Consider the following 18,544-nt stretch of genomic DNA (forward strand, 5'->3'; position numbering starts at 1 on the left):
ACCTGCAGGAGCACCATGGTGGGGCCGTTCCACTCACACATGCCATGTGTATTGTCAAGTGGGGAGACATCCAGAGTTGCCACTGAGCCAGGCTGAGGCTTCTTCAACTCTGCCTTTATTTGGCATCTACCACTGGAATAGTGCCTAGGTAATTAATCGCTTTGCCTCATCCTTCCTAAAGCCCTCTATGAGAGATGAGTAACAAGACAGAAGAAAATAAGGTGGGGGCCAAAGAAGTCTCATATTAAATGGATAACTAAGTCAGAATACTAGTCACAGTCGTGAATCATCACATTTGTCAAATGAGTGACTCTGTGAAAATCCAACACGGTCTGTATTTGAGAGGAATAATATGTTTTAGATTGGCTCATTATGGTAATCTTTGACTAAATAACCCAGATCAGCTACTGGACCAACTTCTCTTCGTGTGCTCCTCAACAGAAACTGCTCTGTGTGAGATCTCTTTCAATAAGCAAGCAGGTTTGTCTAATCTCAGTATCACTGAAAAAAAAGTTGTGACTCTATAGTCATATAACAGAATCATAAAGAAACATCCTTGAAATTATTGGTTCTTATTGGATTGGATTATATATAATCCAAATAAGATGAATGCAAATTTAGGAAATGGTAGGTTAGCGTTATGCAGTTCAAGAGTTCTCAATATTAAATTCAACTGCTTAAAGAATATCTTATCAGTTCAGATCCAGGTTTCATGCAGGTTGATGCAGGATACTTAAATCTATTCTAAAATGCCATACGTCACTCCAGGAGTGACAATGTGCATATATAGCAAAAGATAGAAAATTCACCCATCATTCATTCAAAATCATTCATCTGTCATCATTGGTTGGCAATGAGAAATACAGAATACTTTAGTGTCAGAAAATTACAGTAGTGCCAATACTCTTGTATGCTGTGCACTACAATTGTAACTAAGAAAATGCAGTACCAATCCTCTCAGAATTTACGTTGGTTTCAGAGACACTATTAGGAAATAAATAGTGGTTTCACAACATCATTTTATTGTTTTGTAATTGTGTTAGAGGCCAATCATACATGGTGATCTCTCCAAAGCAGATGAGGTCAGAGTTTTTCCCCACTATATAAGGTTATCAGCTTAAATACCTTTAAAAGCACTTTCTGAGAGGGAAAAAATAGGGTATGATTAAAGTAAACTTTAAAGGAACATATCACTTAATTTCTGGAATTGCGTGGAAATTAAGCATGCGGTATCTGTTAAAAGTAGTGAGAACTGTACGTCTAAATCCTATTAAACTGTGAAAAAACAAAGAAGAAGATGGAATACCTTTCTGCAGAATAACTGACCATACGAGCAGCATCTCGGTGCTCCCCAAGGGCTTTGCAGAGGAATGGGCCCTGCTGTGTTGGGTGGTATTTAACCTTAGCAATAGGCAAAGCAGACTCCAGCCGTGACTTACTGCCCTTTATGACAGCAACAGAGCCAGGGATCATGTCTGCATTTGCAACTGCGGAATGCCTGGGTTAAGACTATCAAGAAACTATAAAAAAAAGGTGACTATACCAAAAATTCACTGACCATAGGGATTGATTCTTTTACCTTTATTTGTAACTCATGTGAAAGCAACAAGTGTTGAACACGTCCAGCAGCTGCAGAATAAGGAACCTCCTATTCTTGTGATTACAGAACGGCTTTAAAAGCATGTTGAAATACAACTGAGCTAGAATGAAAGAAAAATGAAATGCATTGTGAAAAATCATCTGTGTATCTCTTCCTTTTTTTTTTTTTGACTGAAGTGTGTTATTTATAAGTGAGTATGTTATTAAAAACTGAGCATAGCGCTTTACAGCCAGTAAAAGACAATAGACCAAATGTTACTGTTACCCACAGCTGGAGTGGATTGATAAAACCGGCACATTGTCTTTGCTCACATAGTTTAAAGTCTAAATAAAGATATATGATCAAAAGAGTAAATTGGCTCAGCAAGTGGTGGAGAAAGGGCAAAAGGTGAAAAAAAGCTATATTGGTAAGTTATAAAACGCATAATCGGATAAATAAGGTGTTTTTGTTGGGTGCCATAAGTTTTTAAAAAGTGATCTACGATTTGTTTTCATTACAGAAATTAATGATTTTCAAAAGAGCATTTGGAAAGAAAAGGGGTGATACTATCCCCCCAAAATCTACTCATTGCATTAAAATGAGTCGATGCTTACATATATGTTATACTTCTTTTTTACATGCTCCAGTCAACTGAGAAAAAGGTAGAGTTTACTGATAGTATGTCATTTGATTGAACAACTCACCAGCAATCTATCATTTACGCAAATAAGTACATTTTTCACATTTATCTTTTCAACCATTTTTTTTTACAAAAATTAGAGTTGAGAACCTAGCGTTCAAAGTCCGTTCAAAGTCCAAGGAAGTTCTTTATGAAGAAATCCAGTGATTTTTTTTCTCTGATTTCAGCCAAACCCTGAGAGAACAAAGTGGCAGCTTTAGAGGAAAAATAAAAAGAACAAAAAAGCAAGCAGGCAAGTGGTTAAACATACTCCACAGCAAAAAACTCTTCGAATTGCATGATAATACAGGTAAAACTGGGTAAAATTTTTGCTTTTGCATGATTCCAAGTATACGATTTGGCTAAATATTAGTTATTCCAATATAAAGTTAGGTGTGAATTCAAAGTGGCGATGCTCTACTAAAATAATTCCATGTGCTCTACTTGTTCCAGAGTAACAATAGTCACATATGGAATTTTTTGGTAATGGATATATAGCTGAATAGATATTTTGGAACATCTGAATAGATATTTTCAAGTATGTTTGTGTAAAGCAGTTCTTGGTGGTTTAAACACAGAAAGAAATAGGATCGGACAAGGAAAGAAATCTGTGATAAAGTGGGGAGCAAGTGAAAAGAAATTAAAAATTGGCAAATTGTGGGGAGCTTTGAAGGAGCAGCTGGGGGGGTTGCCCCGAGCCTGGGCCGACACTGGCCCTAGGAAATTGTACTACCCTTGTAAAGCATAGAGTCCAAGTGGTTTATAAGATTTTATGTTCTCAATACAACTATTTTTAAAGTTCTGTGAATGAGAACTGCAACTTCCCTGGCTAGGGAACTCTATTTAGTACAGCTGTTAGTGTGTAAGTCATCTTTCAAAAAGCAAGCAGCTTCTTTTTTTGCTGCTCTGTGGCAAAATCCACATCAACAACCCCACTGAATGTCATCAATAATCCCATTCTTGTATCTTAAATCAAAACTATACTTTCAGTGATGTGTTAAAAAGACCGAATTACCGCAAAAATTAAACACAGTGTAGAAATGCAATAAATATTCCCATGGAAGGAAAGTAACCTTTTCCTGATTTCTCAGAATTAATTACCACTGAAGTCTCAATGCCCACGTAGTAGACATTAGTTAGTGCCATAAAAAATTGTTCTAGTTCGTGCTGACCTCATTGGGAGCAGAATCAGAGCCTGGAATTGTGGATTTTGAAGAACAGACGTGAAAACTAAATGACTTGCTCCTCTGTATCCTAAGAACATGAAAACATAGCGCAACCCTGTTACTGTTCACTGGAAAATCACTGAGGGAGTAATGAGCAGGGATGAGCAAGAGGAGGAGGAAAAGGTGAGAAGAAAAGAGAAGAGGGCAAGAGAGAGCAAAAAGGAAAAGGGAATTTGCTTTTGATGTCACAGTTCTATCAGCTCATGCATTTTTCATGGGTACCAACTAGTGCTCAAATAATGCTGTGCTGACAATCCAAGCATGAAAAAAATCAGCCAAGTTCCCAAACATCATGATACTGGCTTAAAAATAATGAGATTTACAAAAACTTGAAACTCAAAGCTTTTCTTTCCCTTCTAATTTGTGAGCCTTCCGGCTCTGCATATTCAAGCTTTGCTCTCAACCTTGAGATTTAGGAATGTAATTATTTTTCAGGAGACCTGAGGTTCAATTTAGTCCCATCTGCTGAAGAGCTAGAGCTTAAAACAAAGCTAAGTGTTGCAAAATCTCACTGTAATCATAGGAGCTGGCAACACTAAATGTCATAACCATGGCATACTGTACAGTTTTGATGCAAAACGAACTAAAAATTACCAGATGTTAGATGCAAGTGCATTAACTCAAAGCTGCATTTGTGCCCTTTGCTGGAAAGTAATTAAAAACTGAAAGTGAAGCCAACTGGCAAATGAAAATAAACTCAGGAGTTAACCTGTTTTGTAGCTCAAGCTTCGTATTTTGTAAATTTAACAGGAAGAAGCAAGCATTAACATTTCTCAGTGCGTTTTGATTAAAACCTGATCGCTTTTCAAACAAAGTAATTAATGGAATGGATGTAAACATTCCTTTAGGTTTTAGTCGCGGGGGCTACAGCAGTGCTGATTATTCCTTTACTTGCAGAGGTAAAGAAAACAACCTATGCACAGGTGCAGGAAACAGCAAGGGACCTTTATTTGCAGGAAGAGCATTTTAAGTTGTAAACTTAACCTATTTAGATATCAGCCTTTGGATATTATTCACCTCGATAGGTCTATGGAGTTTCTACAATTATTCTGTAGCTTTTTCATGTAAGCGCTGGACTTTGCAATGATGAACTATAATGGATGTGGACTTTCTGTGGTTTTGTGTCTTCAAGCTGGTCAGCGCTCTTTAGAACACAATTAAATTAACAACACAGTTTTAATTACTAATGGCACTGTGAACGCATTAGTGCAAAAAAAAGTGAAAAATTAATACACTGGTAAAACCATGTAGTGACATTTTCAGCGAACTGGGAAAAAAAATGAAGCAACGTGAAGGAGCCCACGTACGACTCTCAGGCACATCTGAGTTAGGTGTAATCTCACTTTCAGCAAAATACATCCGTGTGCCCCGGATAAAAGACAATAGACCAAACGCGTAGTGCTCGGGTAGCGCGGCGCTCCTTGGCTGTGGGCTGTAACTGGGAGAGGAACGTCTGGGGCACTGCACTGTCAAACGCCGAAGCCGCTGTGGGTCAGCCGGAGGGGACAGCCCCGCAGGAGCCGCGCCCGCCCTCGCTGGCAGGGCAGGTGCTGAGGACGGGGGATCCCCCCGGGACCCAGGGGCTGGTGGTCGTCTCCCAGGGGCTGGTGGTCGTCTCCCAGGGGCTGGTGGTCTCCCAGCTGCTCGGCGGCTCCTCGGCTCCCGGCGCCCGTTTCGGAAGCGCTGGTAATGCCGGTGGCAGGAGGCTCGGTGGCCGTGCCGTGCCGTGCCGCCCGCAGCCCAGCCCGGCCCGGCCCGGCCCGGCCCAGCCGGCAGCGCCGCGCAGAAAGAGCCGCCTTCCCCCCACGGCGGGCAGCCGGCCTGCCTCTCCCCCCGCACCGCACCGGAGATCTCCGGCTGATAATTCAAAAATGGAGGATGCGCCCTCTCAGCCATTAATTAATAATGTAGCTCGCTGTCTTCCTGTGTGACACACGCTGGAAGGCACCGAGCGGCCAATAAAGATGTAGGAGAGAGCAGGGGAAGGCTCCTCCCCGCAGCTCTTCCTGATTGAGGGCTTGAAGAAGTAGATCAAAAACTTCCCAGGAGCCGGGGGGGGCAGAGGAAAGGGGAGAAACGCGGCGAGGGGGACCGCGCTTCGCAGCGGCCGAGCAGCAAGGGCAGCCTGCGGCCGCACCAGGTGGGCAGGAGCGGGGAGTCCCCCGCTGCGGCAGGCCGGAGGACCGGCAGCCCCCCCGCACGGCGGCCGCGCTGTCCCGGCGGGCGGGCCGGGGCGAGACGCGGGGCTGGGAGGGCGAGGACCCCCGCTAGGCAGCGTCCCGGCAGGCAGGGAAGGGACGGGACGGAGGGAGAGCAGTGGTCGGCGCTGCCCCTCCCGGGTGTTTGCTTTGCGGGGAGGCGGAGGCGGAGGGGGAGTGGAAGTTGGTGTCCGGCCCGGCGTGTGTGGGTCAGAGGCGGGGGAAGGGGGTGACCCGGGGGCAGGGGAGCCGGAGGAGACAAAGCGCGGCGGCGGCGGCGACCGGGGTATCCCCGAGCCGAGCACGTTGCGCGGCTGGGGCGGGGGGCGCCGCCTCCGCCCGCCGCTCGGCGTCATGGCCCCATTGTGAGGCAGAGGGAGGCGGAGGCGGGAGGAAGGATTCGCCGCTCGTTCCGCGCGCAGTCCCAGGCAGGCAGCGGCGTGTCAGGCACACAAAAGGCCGCCGCCGCCTTCTCCCGCTCCTTCTCCGGCTCCCCCGGGGGGAGGGACACGCCGGGCCCGCTCCCTCCTCCCCGGGCCAGGGGCCGCCGCTTCCCGCACTCACTCCCTCCGTATTGTATTTATTTTTTTTTTTCCTCCCCCCCCCCCCCCGCCCCCAGCGGGTCCCGGGGCAGGAAGAGAGCGCGGAGCGGGGCGATGCCGCTGCTGCACCGAAAGCCCTTCGTGAGGGAGAAGCCCCCCGCCGACCTTCGGCCGGACGAGCGCGTTTTCTACTGCAGGGTCACTAACGAGATCTTCAGGGACTACGAGTAAGAGACAACCCCCGTGTCCGTGTCTCCCTGTCCGTCCGTGTCTCCGTCCTGCACACACACAGGCCCCCCCTCCCCGCGTCGGCGGGCCGGGAGCGGTTTAACCCCCGAACGGCTGACACCTGGGCGGGCGGGGAGGGGATTCCCCGGCAGCGCCACGGGGAGCTCTGCCGGGGGGGCGAGGGGGGGCGCGGCTGGCGCCGAGCCCGTGCCCTCCCGAGGGGCGTGGGGGGAGAGGGCGGATCTCTCGCCCGGGGGCAGGGGGAATCCCTGCCCCTCCTCGGCTGGGGTATCCCGCGGCCCCCTCCCCTCGCCGGGAAGGAGGGGACCCCGCTCCTTCCTCACTGCCCCGTCCCCCTGCCCCCGCCGGGGAAGTGAAAGTTGCGCGTGTGGGAGGCGGCGGGCGGTAACGAGCGTCCGCGGGGCCCGGGCTCGCCCCCGCCGGCAGCCGCGTGTCGGCGGCGGACGGCGCTAGGCCGCCTCGCGGAAGGGGCCGCGCCGGGCCCGGGTTCAACCGGCGCCGCGGGGCAGCGGGGCTCGCCCGGCATGTGGCGGCCGCCCTATTGTTGTGGTAGCGGCCGGGCTGGGGGCGCCGCCTGCGGAGCCCGTTGGGTCCGGTCCGGCCCGGCGCCCCGGCCGGCTCCCGCCGCGATTAACCCCTTGTTGCCGTCCCTTCGCCGGGCCGGGGTGTCGGAGCGGCCGCGCTGCCCAGGGCCGCGCTCGCCCCGCCTCCGCGGGGAGCCGCCGGCTGACCCGGTTGGAAATGGCTGGCGGGCCACGGCGCGGGGGTCGCCGCACCTGTCCGGCGTGGAGCGGGCCCCGCAGCCCCCCCTTCCCGGCCGGGCGGCACCGCCGGAGGTTAAACCCGGCCTGAAACCCAGCGAGCACACCTGACCCCTCAGGATCTCCCCTTCTTGTCAGGTTTTTCTCCCTCTTTCCGTCCCTTCCTTTTACCCCCCCCCTTTTTTTTTTCCTTCTCTGTGTCTAAAAAGACCAATGGAAATTGTGAAATTGTAGTTAGCCGTCGCAGGCGTATTGCACGGATAGTCCCGAATTTACTGCCACTTACTTTATCGCTTGTAAGAACAATGGACAGAAGGTATTTAGCGAGAGGTTTTTCGAAAGGTGATAGACGTATGTGACTTCACCCTCAGTCTGATCCAGCACCATCCCACCTACAAAAAGGCCCCTCCATCCAAACTCTCTTTTTATTATTTTTTTAAAGACGTGCAGACTAATGAGATTAAATCTGAAATACTTTTCATTTGCAGCACATGAAATTAGAGCACACCTAAGTCTTTTTCATGTTTAGACTTGTTTTTCTTACTCAAATACACTTCACCTAATAAAATTTTAAAGAAGTTGGATTAGGTAACTTTGGAGGGTAATGCCTTACTGTTTCCTGGACGATATACTGGGGGGGGGGGGGGAAGGGGGTGTCGAATATTTTGTTGGAAGTTTTGTAAGGAGTGTTTTCATTATAGGGTGTACAAGAACCTAATGACCAAGAGCTGACAGCCTCCTTTTCTGTAGGAATTAAGTCCCCCTCCCCCAGCTTCCAATATTTTGAAAGCTGCTTTTCTGGTTACAATTATTATTATCACATAATTAGATGACTCTCATGTATTTGTTGACACTGCACTGAAATATGTTTCAGATACGTGTAGTTTTGCTAAAGTTTCAGCATGAAAAGTATCCTTTTAAAATACCTTGCTGCTCTCAAAGGGTTTGGTGAATATTTTAAGTACTCTGACAGGCTTATTTACACTGCAAAGATGTTGTCACTAAGAAAAAGTATGAAAGACCAAATTCCATATTTAACCAAAGTTCATGAATTAAGGGGTAAATTTAGACTTGTGTTCACACAGACGATCCCTAGAAACGTCAGTGGGTGGTTAGCTCAGAGGCTGGGGCTTAGAATATGGTATTAGGGAAAACTGCAGAAAACTCTGCTCTGCTTGTTTTTTATGTATGTGTGGTGTTGATTTTTTTTTTCTTTTTCTTTTTAAATTCTCTTATGGCTCTTTTTGTTAGGTTGGGTAAAATCGGTGCTTTGGATTGAAAGCGTAGTATTTTTTTGCTTAGCAAGGTGTCTTGGCACAGATGAGTAAGTTATAAGTAACATTAGTTGTTTGTGGCATAATCTACTGGAGAACAAAGGGTCATCTTTCACTACGTTTTAAAGATGCTGATCTTTGTCTTTGCTGGTTGCAAAGTGATGCTTCAAATAGCTAATATCTTCTGAAAACAACATTTCACATTTCTTTGCCTAAGCAAGGGCAATTAGATTAATAGGGATAGGGAGGGCCTACTTTTTAAAAATTGTATTAGCTGTTTCATGAAAGAAAACCATTGTCTAAACCAGGCTTCTCTGAATCTACTTTTGCAATAGCAACTTGGAATTTTTGTGAAGGGAGAATTTAAGTTATAGAGTCTGACTAGATCAAGCAGGCTGTATAGATACACATGGTAATGTGAATTCACCCCCTTCCTCAACTATATGAATGCTTTTAATTACTACAAATGGTTAAGACTTAAGTTGTTTTGTTGTTTGTTTTTTTGTTGTTGGGTTTTGCTTTTGTTTTTTTTTTACTGAGCACAAACTTAATATTGAAAAGCTTCTTTCATGCCTGTGGCAGCTTTAGTAGAGATGAATACAAATCATACGTTAGTATACTCTTCTCTATATAAGAAATCATTATGCTAATGTGAGGAGAATTTGGCAAGACTAGGATTTTGTAAAGTGACTTTCCTGTTAATGTATTTCCTTTTAATCTGAAATACCATCACATAATTTTGTAACCCTTTAAAAAAAGGGGGTACAGCAAGGTGGCAGTGTTCGATTGTATACATCAGGAGCAATAGGAACTGGGGGAACTGATGTTCTTCATGCTTGGCTGTAGTCCTGGTTAGAGGGACGGACCCGGGGACAGACCAACAAAAGTCTCTGGAGCTGTAGTAGTAGTTGGAAAAGCAAGTACGAAGGTGCACGAGATGCATGGGATGTGTGAGAAACGCATTAAACCAGTGGGATGTTACCACCAGTCTTTGACACCTCATCTGTGAAAGTTAACAGCTGATACAGAAGTGCAGTGAGAGCTACTATTAAAGTATGGGAAGTCTTGCTTGTGAAGGCAGCCTGAAAAAGAAAATCATGAGTAGTATGGATAGAGCGGTAGGAATGTTCCCCAGGCAAAGAGCAGTTTTGCATCTTCAGAACTTATTGAAACTTCTTTATAGATTGGCCTGTGGAATTCTTGGTTACAGTCAAAAAGAGATCTGTTCGAAAGGCTTTTTAAAGTGTCTTTAGTTAAATTAGGTGGATTTTTGTGTTTTGTTGAAGAGAAACTCATAACTTAATATTCTTTAATGCATAATTAACCAGTAAATATTAAGGAATAAATGTCTCTGTTTCTGTGTTATTTTGTAATCTGTATTATTGACCATGTCTGGAGACAAGGCAGAGTACAAGAAGGCTTTTGTGATCCAGAATGGCAAGAGTTGGTCTTCTGTGATTACCCTCCTACCATACACTAAATAGATTATATATTAGAGGCTCATACGGGCTTCAGGATTAAAAATAACAATTATTACAAATTAGCCATTCAATAGATTTATTTTTCCCCCTGCTTTTTCCTCTCTCCTATATTTTTCTTAAAGTGACTTTCTTATATTTTACGTTCTCCAATATGTCATTCTTCTGTTTAAAAAACAGAACACCAACCCCCAACTTGTTTTTACTATATGCTCAGAAAATGAATGAAAGTGGTTCGAAACACACATGTTCTTGAAAAACACTAAAAATACAGTAGATCTTGGACTCAATGGGAATACTTGGTTAGTTAAAGCACAAAGCATTTGTCATTTCTAGGCTGGATTTGTATATCCATTGCAAGTAACTTATGTCTAGCTTCTGTTAATGAACTGCCTCCTATCAAATACCTACAGAGCAGCAGTATTAAACTGCTTCTCAATGATTTGCTGATAATTTTGCTGTTTACCTTGCCTTGCATAGGAAACTAACTATATAATGTAAATGAAAAAAAAAAAAAAATCCAGCTGAGAAGTTGGCATTAATTACTACTACAAAGACAACTCGGTTTTTAGTCCCAGCTCCTGGAGCTGGTGTGGACATCTGCACCAGGGTGCTGCAGTTCCGGTTTGACTTCTCGCAGGCTGATGGGGCCGTGCAAGTGAGCTTTGTGGACGCGTTTTGTATGAACTTCCTTCTCCATGTTGTCAACAGCTAGAGAGATCTTGAACCAGCGAGGAAGCCCCAAAGACCATAATACGCTAGATAAAGGTGTTAGGTAAGGCTTCAGACGTGACGTAGCAGCAGATGCACTTGCTTTTGTGAGTTTAAGTTGAATGTAGAATATGATCAAGTGCATTATTACTCTTTAAGTAAAGAGAAGGGGTATCACTGTTGCTGCTACCGTTCTCTTGGTTTGGTAGCTGTCATGTCTGCTCTTTGTAAATCTTTTTGTGATAACTGACGTGCACCAGAGAGAGACGGGGGCCGAAAGAAGTACTACAAATAACATCTACTGCTATACTCTTGGGATTTTGTTTTCTCCTCTCTTTCAAACCGAGTTAAAGTGAGATCGTTAAAACATTGCAATAAAACTGTGTTAACAGACTAAGCCACAGATGGTTTTGATGTGCTATAGGTAATGACTAGCTAAAGACAAATAATGCTTTCAAAATCAAATGTAATTTTTTTTTGCACAATTTTTTTTCTTCCCTATAAGTTCACGGGGGAAAAATCCACACAAAAGAAAAGAGGAAATGAGGGAGAATGAAACTAGATACACAAACTACTCTTGTATGCAAATGGAAAAATGTTTTCCTCATACATGTTTCAGTTAAAGTAATCTTAGAATTTTGCACTTGTAATAATCATAGATTAAAAATTTTTAGAGAGGGGTTTGTGGGGTTTTTGTGTGGTGTGTTTTTTTTTGTGGGGGTTTTTTGTTTGTTTTTTAGTGTTGGTTTTTTTTTTCCTGTAAGTTCAATGCTGTTGCTTTAAATAGCATGACTGCCCGGTGTCCCCTCACAAAGAATAACAGCAGCTCTTAAAGGGACACTGTCAGCGTCAACCTCAGTCTCTCCCTCCCTCTCTGCGCTCTCTTTCCCCCCATCCCCCTTTTACTTCCATAATTTTTGAAAATTCTATTCTGGTATATTTTAAAATAATTCCTAGGGTGATTTTTCTCTGTCCTGGCGAAAGATAATTATCAAGAACCTTTTTGGTAAGTGAGAGACAAAAATATATGTAGCTACATGAAGATTTAAGTAAATGTTTCTTTATTCACTGAGTCGGTAAGACTACTAAAATTACTGTGAATGTAATACAGAAGTATTGAAATGTAGGGCAGGAAGAGACCTGAAGAGATCATGTTTTATGTATTCCATCACCTAAAAAAAACCCCAAACAGATTTTTATCTAACCTGTTCTTTAAAATGTTTAAGTAACTTAAAGATACTGATTAACCATGGTTGACAGAAAAAAAAAAAAAGACTATTCCTGTCCTATGCACAAAGAATGACTGACAGCCATCCCTTCTTCATATATTGAAGAATGATTTATCTCATTCTCTCCTTTGTTCTTCTCCTTTTCTTGTTTAGAGTAAGCAAACCCAAATTACTCCTTATTACTTACCAGTCTTAGACCCATCAACTGTCAAATATACTAAGTAGATGCAGGTGAAATAAAAATCTGAAATTTTGTAGCTATTAAATATTATTCAGATAATATATCTCTCCTTCTGTCCTTTTCCCCTTCTTGCAGCTAACGTTCTTCCTAAAGCATCTTTCACTCGGAGGAATCCTGTGCTCGTACAGAAAGGATTATCTGAGCCAGGACCCTCCATTGTCCTCAATCTGGAATTTCCATTTCCATTTGCAAAATGTTGTGGTTCATCTCTCCATCTGCAGCGAGCATTGTCATCTGCATCAGTCTAACTGATGCACGTTTGCCAGCTTGAAGTTTGCAGGGAGCCTGCAAGAAAAAACTCAGTGTGAACTGTCCGACTCGCTAACCCCATTACTAGAAATGATTTGAACAGTTCTGTCCTTCTAAAAATAGGAACACTGCGCAGTGCAAATTTATTTAAAGGAATGAAATTTCTGCATGGGTATCTTGTGTAGCATGCAGTGTTCTGAAAGTACTGTGTGTATGCCTTGAAATAGCTTATACGGAACTGATACGAAGCAAAACAAAACTCAGTTTGTCCTGTTGTGTGTTGCATACTTATCGATACTGGTCTGTTAAGATTTTTAAAGGAAGGCAAGTAAAAATCACTGTCTGAACTGGGGCATATTGAAAGACTGCTCTGCTGTTCGATCACTGATCCATAGTGTATGATATGTTTTAACATGGGTTTTGTGAATAGCTACATCATCTACTTCATCTAGAAAGTGTTTTAACAAACCGCTGTTTTTCTGATACCTGTCAAAAATGGACAGATATTGACTAATGAAAGCTCTTCTTTCTTGAGTCCAATATAATAACTAGTAAGCAAGCAATAACAACAATGTAATTTTATCATTAACTGGAAATACAGGGAGAGAGGATAATCAATATTTGCTAATGGGACAAGAGAGGAGAAGAATTTGTAGGAAAAAATAGTTCAATGCTTTTTCTAAGAGCAATGCAAACAGTGGAGGAGTGAAAACTATTTAGAGAACTACTTGACATTAATTTTTTACCTCTGCCATCTTTTTGTTTGTGAGCTAGCGCACTCAAAATCTGAACCTTGTTCAAGTTTCGACATGTTTCTGTGATCTTATTTTATGTTTGTACAGTTTTAGACCCTCCTCTTGCAAATATTTGTGGAAATGTGGGGGATGTGAGGAGGATATGACACCTATTAAACTCAGTGTGATGAGTATTATGCATAAAGCTTCTTACATGTGAATATTTGTTTCTAGCACTTCTAGGCCTTGATGCTGTAGCTGTAGTCTGTAGTGAGAGGAGACTTTGGTTTTACAATAGTAATTTACCATGCCATGGCTAAAAAGTGGTAGATAACCCTTGATTATCTAGAACCTGTACAGGAATAGAGCTGCCTTTGCATTTCAGGCTTGTAAAAGAAATTTACTGCTGTGTTGTGAGCAAATTTAAAATGTTAGTCAGAACTCAACCGTTTTCTTTCTCTCTCCCCACCCGCATTTCTTTTCAGTGATTTTTTTGAACGCACCATTCTGTGCAACAGCCTTGTGTGGAGCTGTGCTGTCACAGGTAAACCAGGACTCACATATCAGGAAGCACTGGAATCAGAGAAGAAAGCCAGACATAATCTTCAAAGTTTTCCAGAGGCACTCATCATTCCAGTTCTCTACTTGGCCACCCTTACCCATCGCTCCCGACTTCATGAGATCTGTGATGAAATCTTTGCTTATGTAAAGGATCGGTATTTTGTTGGTGAAACAGTGGAAGTAGTTAGAAATAATGGTGCAAGGTAAGTACATTAAAAAATAAATATGTGTTTATTTTTGTTTGGTATGGGTGGTTTTTTTGTGTGCTTTTTTAAAAACCAAAAATCAGGGTAATAAATTCCATCATACCTGAAGTGAGGTATGATGCTTAAGCTAGTAGTACTGTTACTGCTCCTCCCTCCTTTAATTAAGAGTAGGATTGTATTGCTGGGCTTGGTATCTCTTACCTTAGCTTAGAAGCAGCTGTGGAGCAGGACATCTCTTTCAGGTCTTGACACAGCAGTTCTTTTGTCTGCATGGTGGATTTGCAAAGGAATGTCAGTCCCTGGTGTGAGAAAGGTGGGTTGTTTGTAGAATGAGATTACTGAGAAATTAGGGAAAGCTGTGAATTAAAAAACATACGAAAGTTTCGATGAAATCATCCAGAATGTAATTCATCATGTGGTGTTTTGTGTAGTCTGAGTGGCTGAACTATTGAAAAGCTAAAGAACTGATGAAAGTGGGGTTTTTGCTTTTCATGTAGTGGTGAAAATTGTGACTGTACTCTCAGAAAAGTTTGGGAATTAATCGTAAAATGTTTGTAATAGGCCATTATCTGTGTTTTAGTGTGATGGGGTTTTTTCCCCACTTGAAGTTAGTGTTATGCTTAGTCTTATACTGATGTATATATTGCAAGTGTTTTTGCTATTATTATCTTAGACTGAGCTTCAGATGCTTTCCTTCTCATATCATTGGTACATATGTTCTGCAGTATAAGTAAGTTGTTTTACAACACGTAGCTAACTTGAGTCTTTCCTTAAAGCAGCTTCTGGGAGAGGACTAGAAAAGGTCCATGTTTTGTCTAAATGAGTTTGCAGTCTCACCTAACTGAGGTTTAAAATGCGAAAGACTTAAACATGCTCAACTTGGAAATACCTGCAGGATGTGTGCTAAAGCCTTTGTAGGTTCGGCTGTTGCTGGGGGGTTTGTTGTTTGTTTGTGGGGTTGTTTTGTTCTGCTTTTTTCAGGAGGAAGGTGCCAGCTTACACTGCAGAGTAGATGCCACACAACCTATCAGTGTTTGTAGGTAGCCTGAGGTCTTGGCATGTAATCTGGTGTATACTGGGTGATAGGAGTGGGCTGATTCAAAATGGTCATTGGAGAATGTAGTTATTCTGTACGAATTTTTTTTTAGTGGCTGATCCAGATCTTATTTAAAGCAAATTTTGTACTACACTAGGAAGAAAAATCTGTTGCTGTGAGATAAGTAAGTTGTAGGGAAATTTATACGGGTATGTACATAAGGTCAGTGCTTAACAGAAAAACTCTCTCTCTCTTTCCCTACTCTATTCCTTTCAACCAGTGAAGTCTCAGTCTGCAAAGCCAGGACAAGAACAACTTCAGTAGAGTTGCTGCTTTCTGTACAGAAAACCTATATCCAAAGTTTGTTCCTATCTTTCTCATCTTTATACTTGCCTAATGACTAGACCCAGGTTACCACTAGTATTAGTCATTTTTCTTAGAGAATAACTTTCTTCTTTTTTCTTTTTTAGAAACCTGAATATTATGAACTGTCAGTGTAGTTCAGCTGTTGGTTTTCATTTGCTCAATGAAATGCCTTTGTTTTCAATCTTTGAAGATAGTGTCAGTTTCCAAGCTAATAGTGAAAAGAATGCTTTAGAAGAATTAACGTTTTTCCCCCAAGAACAACCCTCCTGTCTTTCTATTACTTTTCTAAACTCTTTGCTAAAATATTTATGTGTGTATCTTAGTTTTCATTTATGCTTTGAAAAGCTAGGCTTATATCTGATAAATAAATCTGTCTCGTTTCTTCATTTTTTGAAATTCAGAATCTTTTTCACTTTTGTTTTTAGACCATCATAAAACAGTTTTTAAGTTTGCCCTAACAAAATGCTTTCCACTTACCATGAAGATAGTGCTATCATTTTTTAATTCAATCATCTTGATTATTCAAAGTTGTGTTAAGATACATATCTAACAATTTTGTGTTTATGTTCCACTTTCACTGATCAATATATTAATAGGATATAACCTAAATTTCTTAAACTTTTGAGGTGGGCTAGATATCATTCAAAATACCGGCGATGCAGATAAAATCTATTCCAATTGAAAATTAACCTGATGGAGATAATGTTTTCAACTACATAAGTATAAATTTGTGTCTGGTAAAATGAAGCATGAAAAATTTGCCTTAGCTGGTTGTGTGCCACTGATATTCTAGACAAACGTAGAGCAGAGAGCTAGTACAGACCTTTAATACTAAATCCAGGAAACAGTGCAAATAACATGGTAATGCAGGGGGATTTTTGTGCTTAGAGGTACATAATTAAGAATACGAAGTGGGAGGAGGTGAGGCATAGTTATTCTTCTGTCCAATTAGCAGTTGACTTCAACCTATGTTTTGAAGGACTACATTGAGGGATTAAGTATGCCAACTCATGTTACTTGTAAATAACACAGCTGTTTACCAGAGCTATTTGCACGTGTTTGTCATGTGCAAATACATTTTTGTGATCTTTTCTAGGAAAATGGTCACAGTCCATCTATAGCGTAACGGCATCCTATGAGACCGACAGAATTGGCAGATCATGAAAACCCAGTTGTATTGTGGTGTTGTAAAGTGTCGTACTACATTTATGTATGAAGTTTTTTGCACCTGTAACATCAGCAGGATCATTTGTTATCTGAGTTCTATGCATCATTTAATGCAAAGCCTACAACATAATGCATGTGTAGCCGCGGGTTACTCAAGAAATTTAAGTATTGGTATTTTATAACTCCTAACTTTGCAGATGTAATATTCCTGTAGGATAAATTGCTTTGATGCAGCTTTCTGGACTTTGAACAAAGTATATGGGAGGGAACCCAAACACTAGAAGGGTTAGCATTTTGGCTTAATGTAAATGTTTTTATCTTGAGTATATGAAGTCGTCTATAGTACTGTAAGCAATGGACAGGTGATCTAGAAAGAGGACCAGTGCTTTGTGCAGAGGCTAGGAGAAGATTTTTTTGAGACCAGTGGATCTTGTATCCAACCCTTGTGTTCTAGTGGTTGCAGAATCTGATGCCCCATTGCTTTTTCTGGTCTTATGTCCTTATCAGGCTCTTCTGCTTTCTAGCCCTTTGTTGTGCTACTCGGTTTTGAATTTGGCTGTTTCCGCCTTGTTGCTGAGGTCTGGTAGGAGGAACTCGGAGAGTTCGGGAGGTGTTCTGTCTTCTGGTTTTTTGGTATGTCTGATGTCTTAACAGCTCTTATCAACCAGAAAGGACTGGGGGGCTTTCTCTGCAGTTTCTATGATGTGGCTTGTTCAGGCAGTTTCTGAAAGTGGCACGTGCAATTTGGTAATCTAGCAGAAGCAACAAGGAGATAGTTCTGCCTGCTCTTTCAGATGATGTATTGATTAAAAACGGCCAGCTTTCTTGGCTTGCACATGTTTGACTTTTTGGCCAAAATGGGGCTGACTTTTCTGCGAAGTGACAAGCTGTGCTATCCTTTAAAACATGAAGCTGCTTGGATTCCCAGTTAAAGAACTGTAGGAATTGTGTAACAACATTTTCCTAGTACTGGCTTCACAAAAGATGCAATTATTTGAAACACTAGTCAGAAACTTCATATAATATAGACAGAAAACTTAGTTTGAGATTAAGTTTATCTGAGTTGCCAAGGAATTGAAATTGAAAACAGCTGACACTACTGTTACATAGAATGTCAAATTGCTGTTTATGGAAAGTAATTTATTGAAAAAGGCATGGCAAATATTTAAGATTTTGTTGGGGGGAAAAATTAGAGCAATATTTCATGTTAACCATGGTCAGTTAAGATGTAAAATAGGCAGCTAATGTTTTAGCTCACACTTTATTGAAGCAGAGGAAAAATGTTGACCACGTCATTGGTATTGCTTCCTATATTTGCGCTTCAGAACTGGAAGTTTAAGACCCATACTGTACTAGCTGGATGTCTTTTTTTTTTCTCCCCCCTGCAGGGGATGGCATCTCTTGCAGTAACCTGTCCGTTTGTGGCTGTCTTAGTACTCTGTTGTATTATTGGTACTTAAAACTTGTGAAATTGTTTTTCAACATCTTGGCATCTGAAGCCAGTTACCTGAAAGTTGGAACTATGTGGTGTGGAAGGCCTACCTGAAATAACCTCAGTGAGTGCCTCAGACACACCAAATAAAACCTACAGCTGCTTAACTCACTCAGCTGTAGGACCTATTCTTTGCTGCTTGAGGTCAGCAGTGCGCTTCCTTTTTTCTTTTTTCCAAATTATTTTAATTTGCTGGAGCAAATGCTAGATGTAAAGCATGTGTAAACAACCAATTATGACTTATCAATGTTCTGAGTCTGGGTGCTATCAGAAGAAATAATGGCTGTCTTTATTAGGGTGTACAGGTGAGCAGTGTGATAATTAGTTAATTAATCTATAAGCTTGCAGTCTGATTTGAGCGGTGACGAGATCTGAGGTTTTAGGTTGGACAAGTCTACTAGCTCTTCAGCTTCCCCTCCCTGCCCTTAAAAATAGCTTATGTGATGATGCCTTCCCTTTCTGATGGAGGTTGGGCGACAACCAATTGTTTTCCATCAGTTAGTATGGAACTTAATTAAAGAGTCAACCATGTGCAGACTAAAATAGGCTGCTTAAAGGTAGTGTAT

The 18,544-nt window shown here is 42.2% G+C and overlaps 1 protein-coding gene across 1 annotated transcript in view; it reads left to right on the plus strand.

Moving 5' to 3' along the window:
- Positions 1-5,834: 5,834 nt before the first annotated feature.
- Positions 5,835-18,544, plus strand: part of BAZ1A (bromodomain adjacent to zinc finger domain 1A) — a 65,131-nt gene continuing 52,421 nt past the window's right edge. Inside the window, exons 1-2 of the mRNA XM_081999898.1 lie at positions 5,835-6,451; positions 13,636-13,914. Coding sequence (XP_081856024.1) covers positions 6,339-6,451; positions 13,636-13,914 — 392 coding nt within the window. The 5' untranslated portion in view covers positions 5,835-6,338. The remainder of the gene's footprint in view (positions 6,452-13,635; positions 13,915-18,544) is intronic.

This window comes from Phaethon aethereus (genome assembly GCF_964289735.1).
Source record: "Phaethon aethereus genome assembly, chromosome: 5".
NCBI lineage: Eukaryota > Metazoa > Chordata > Aves > Phaethontiformes > Phaethontidae > Phaethon > Phaethon aethereus.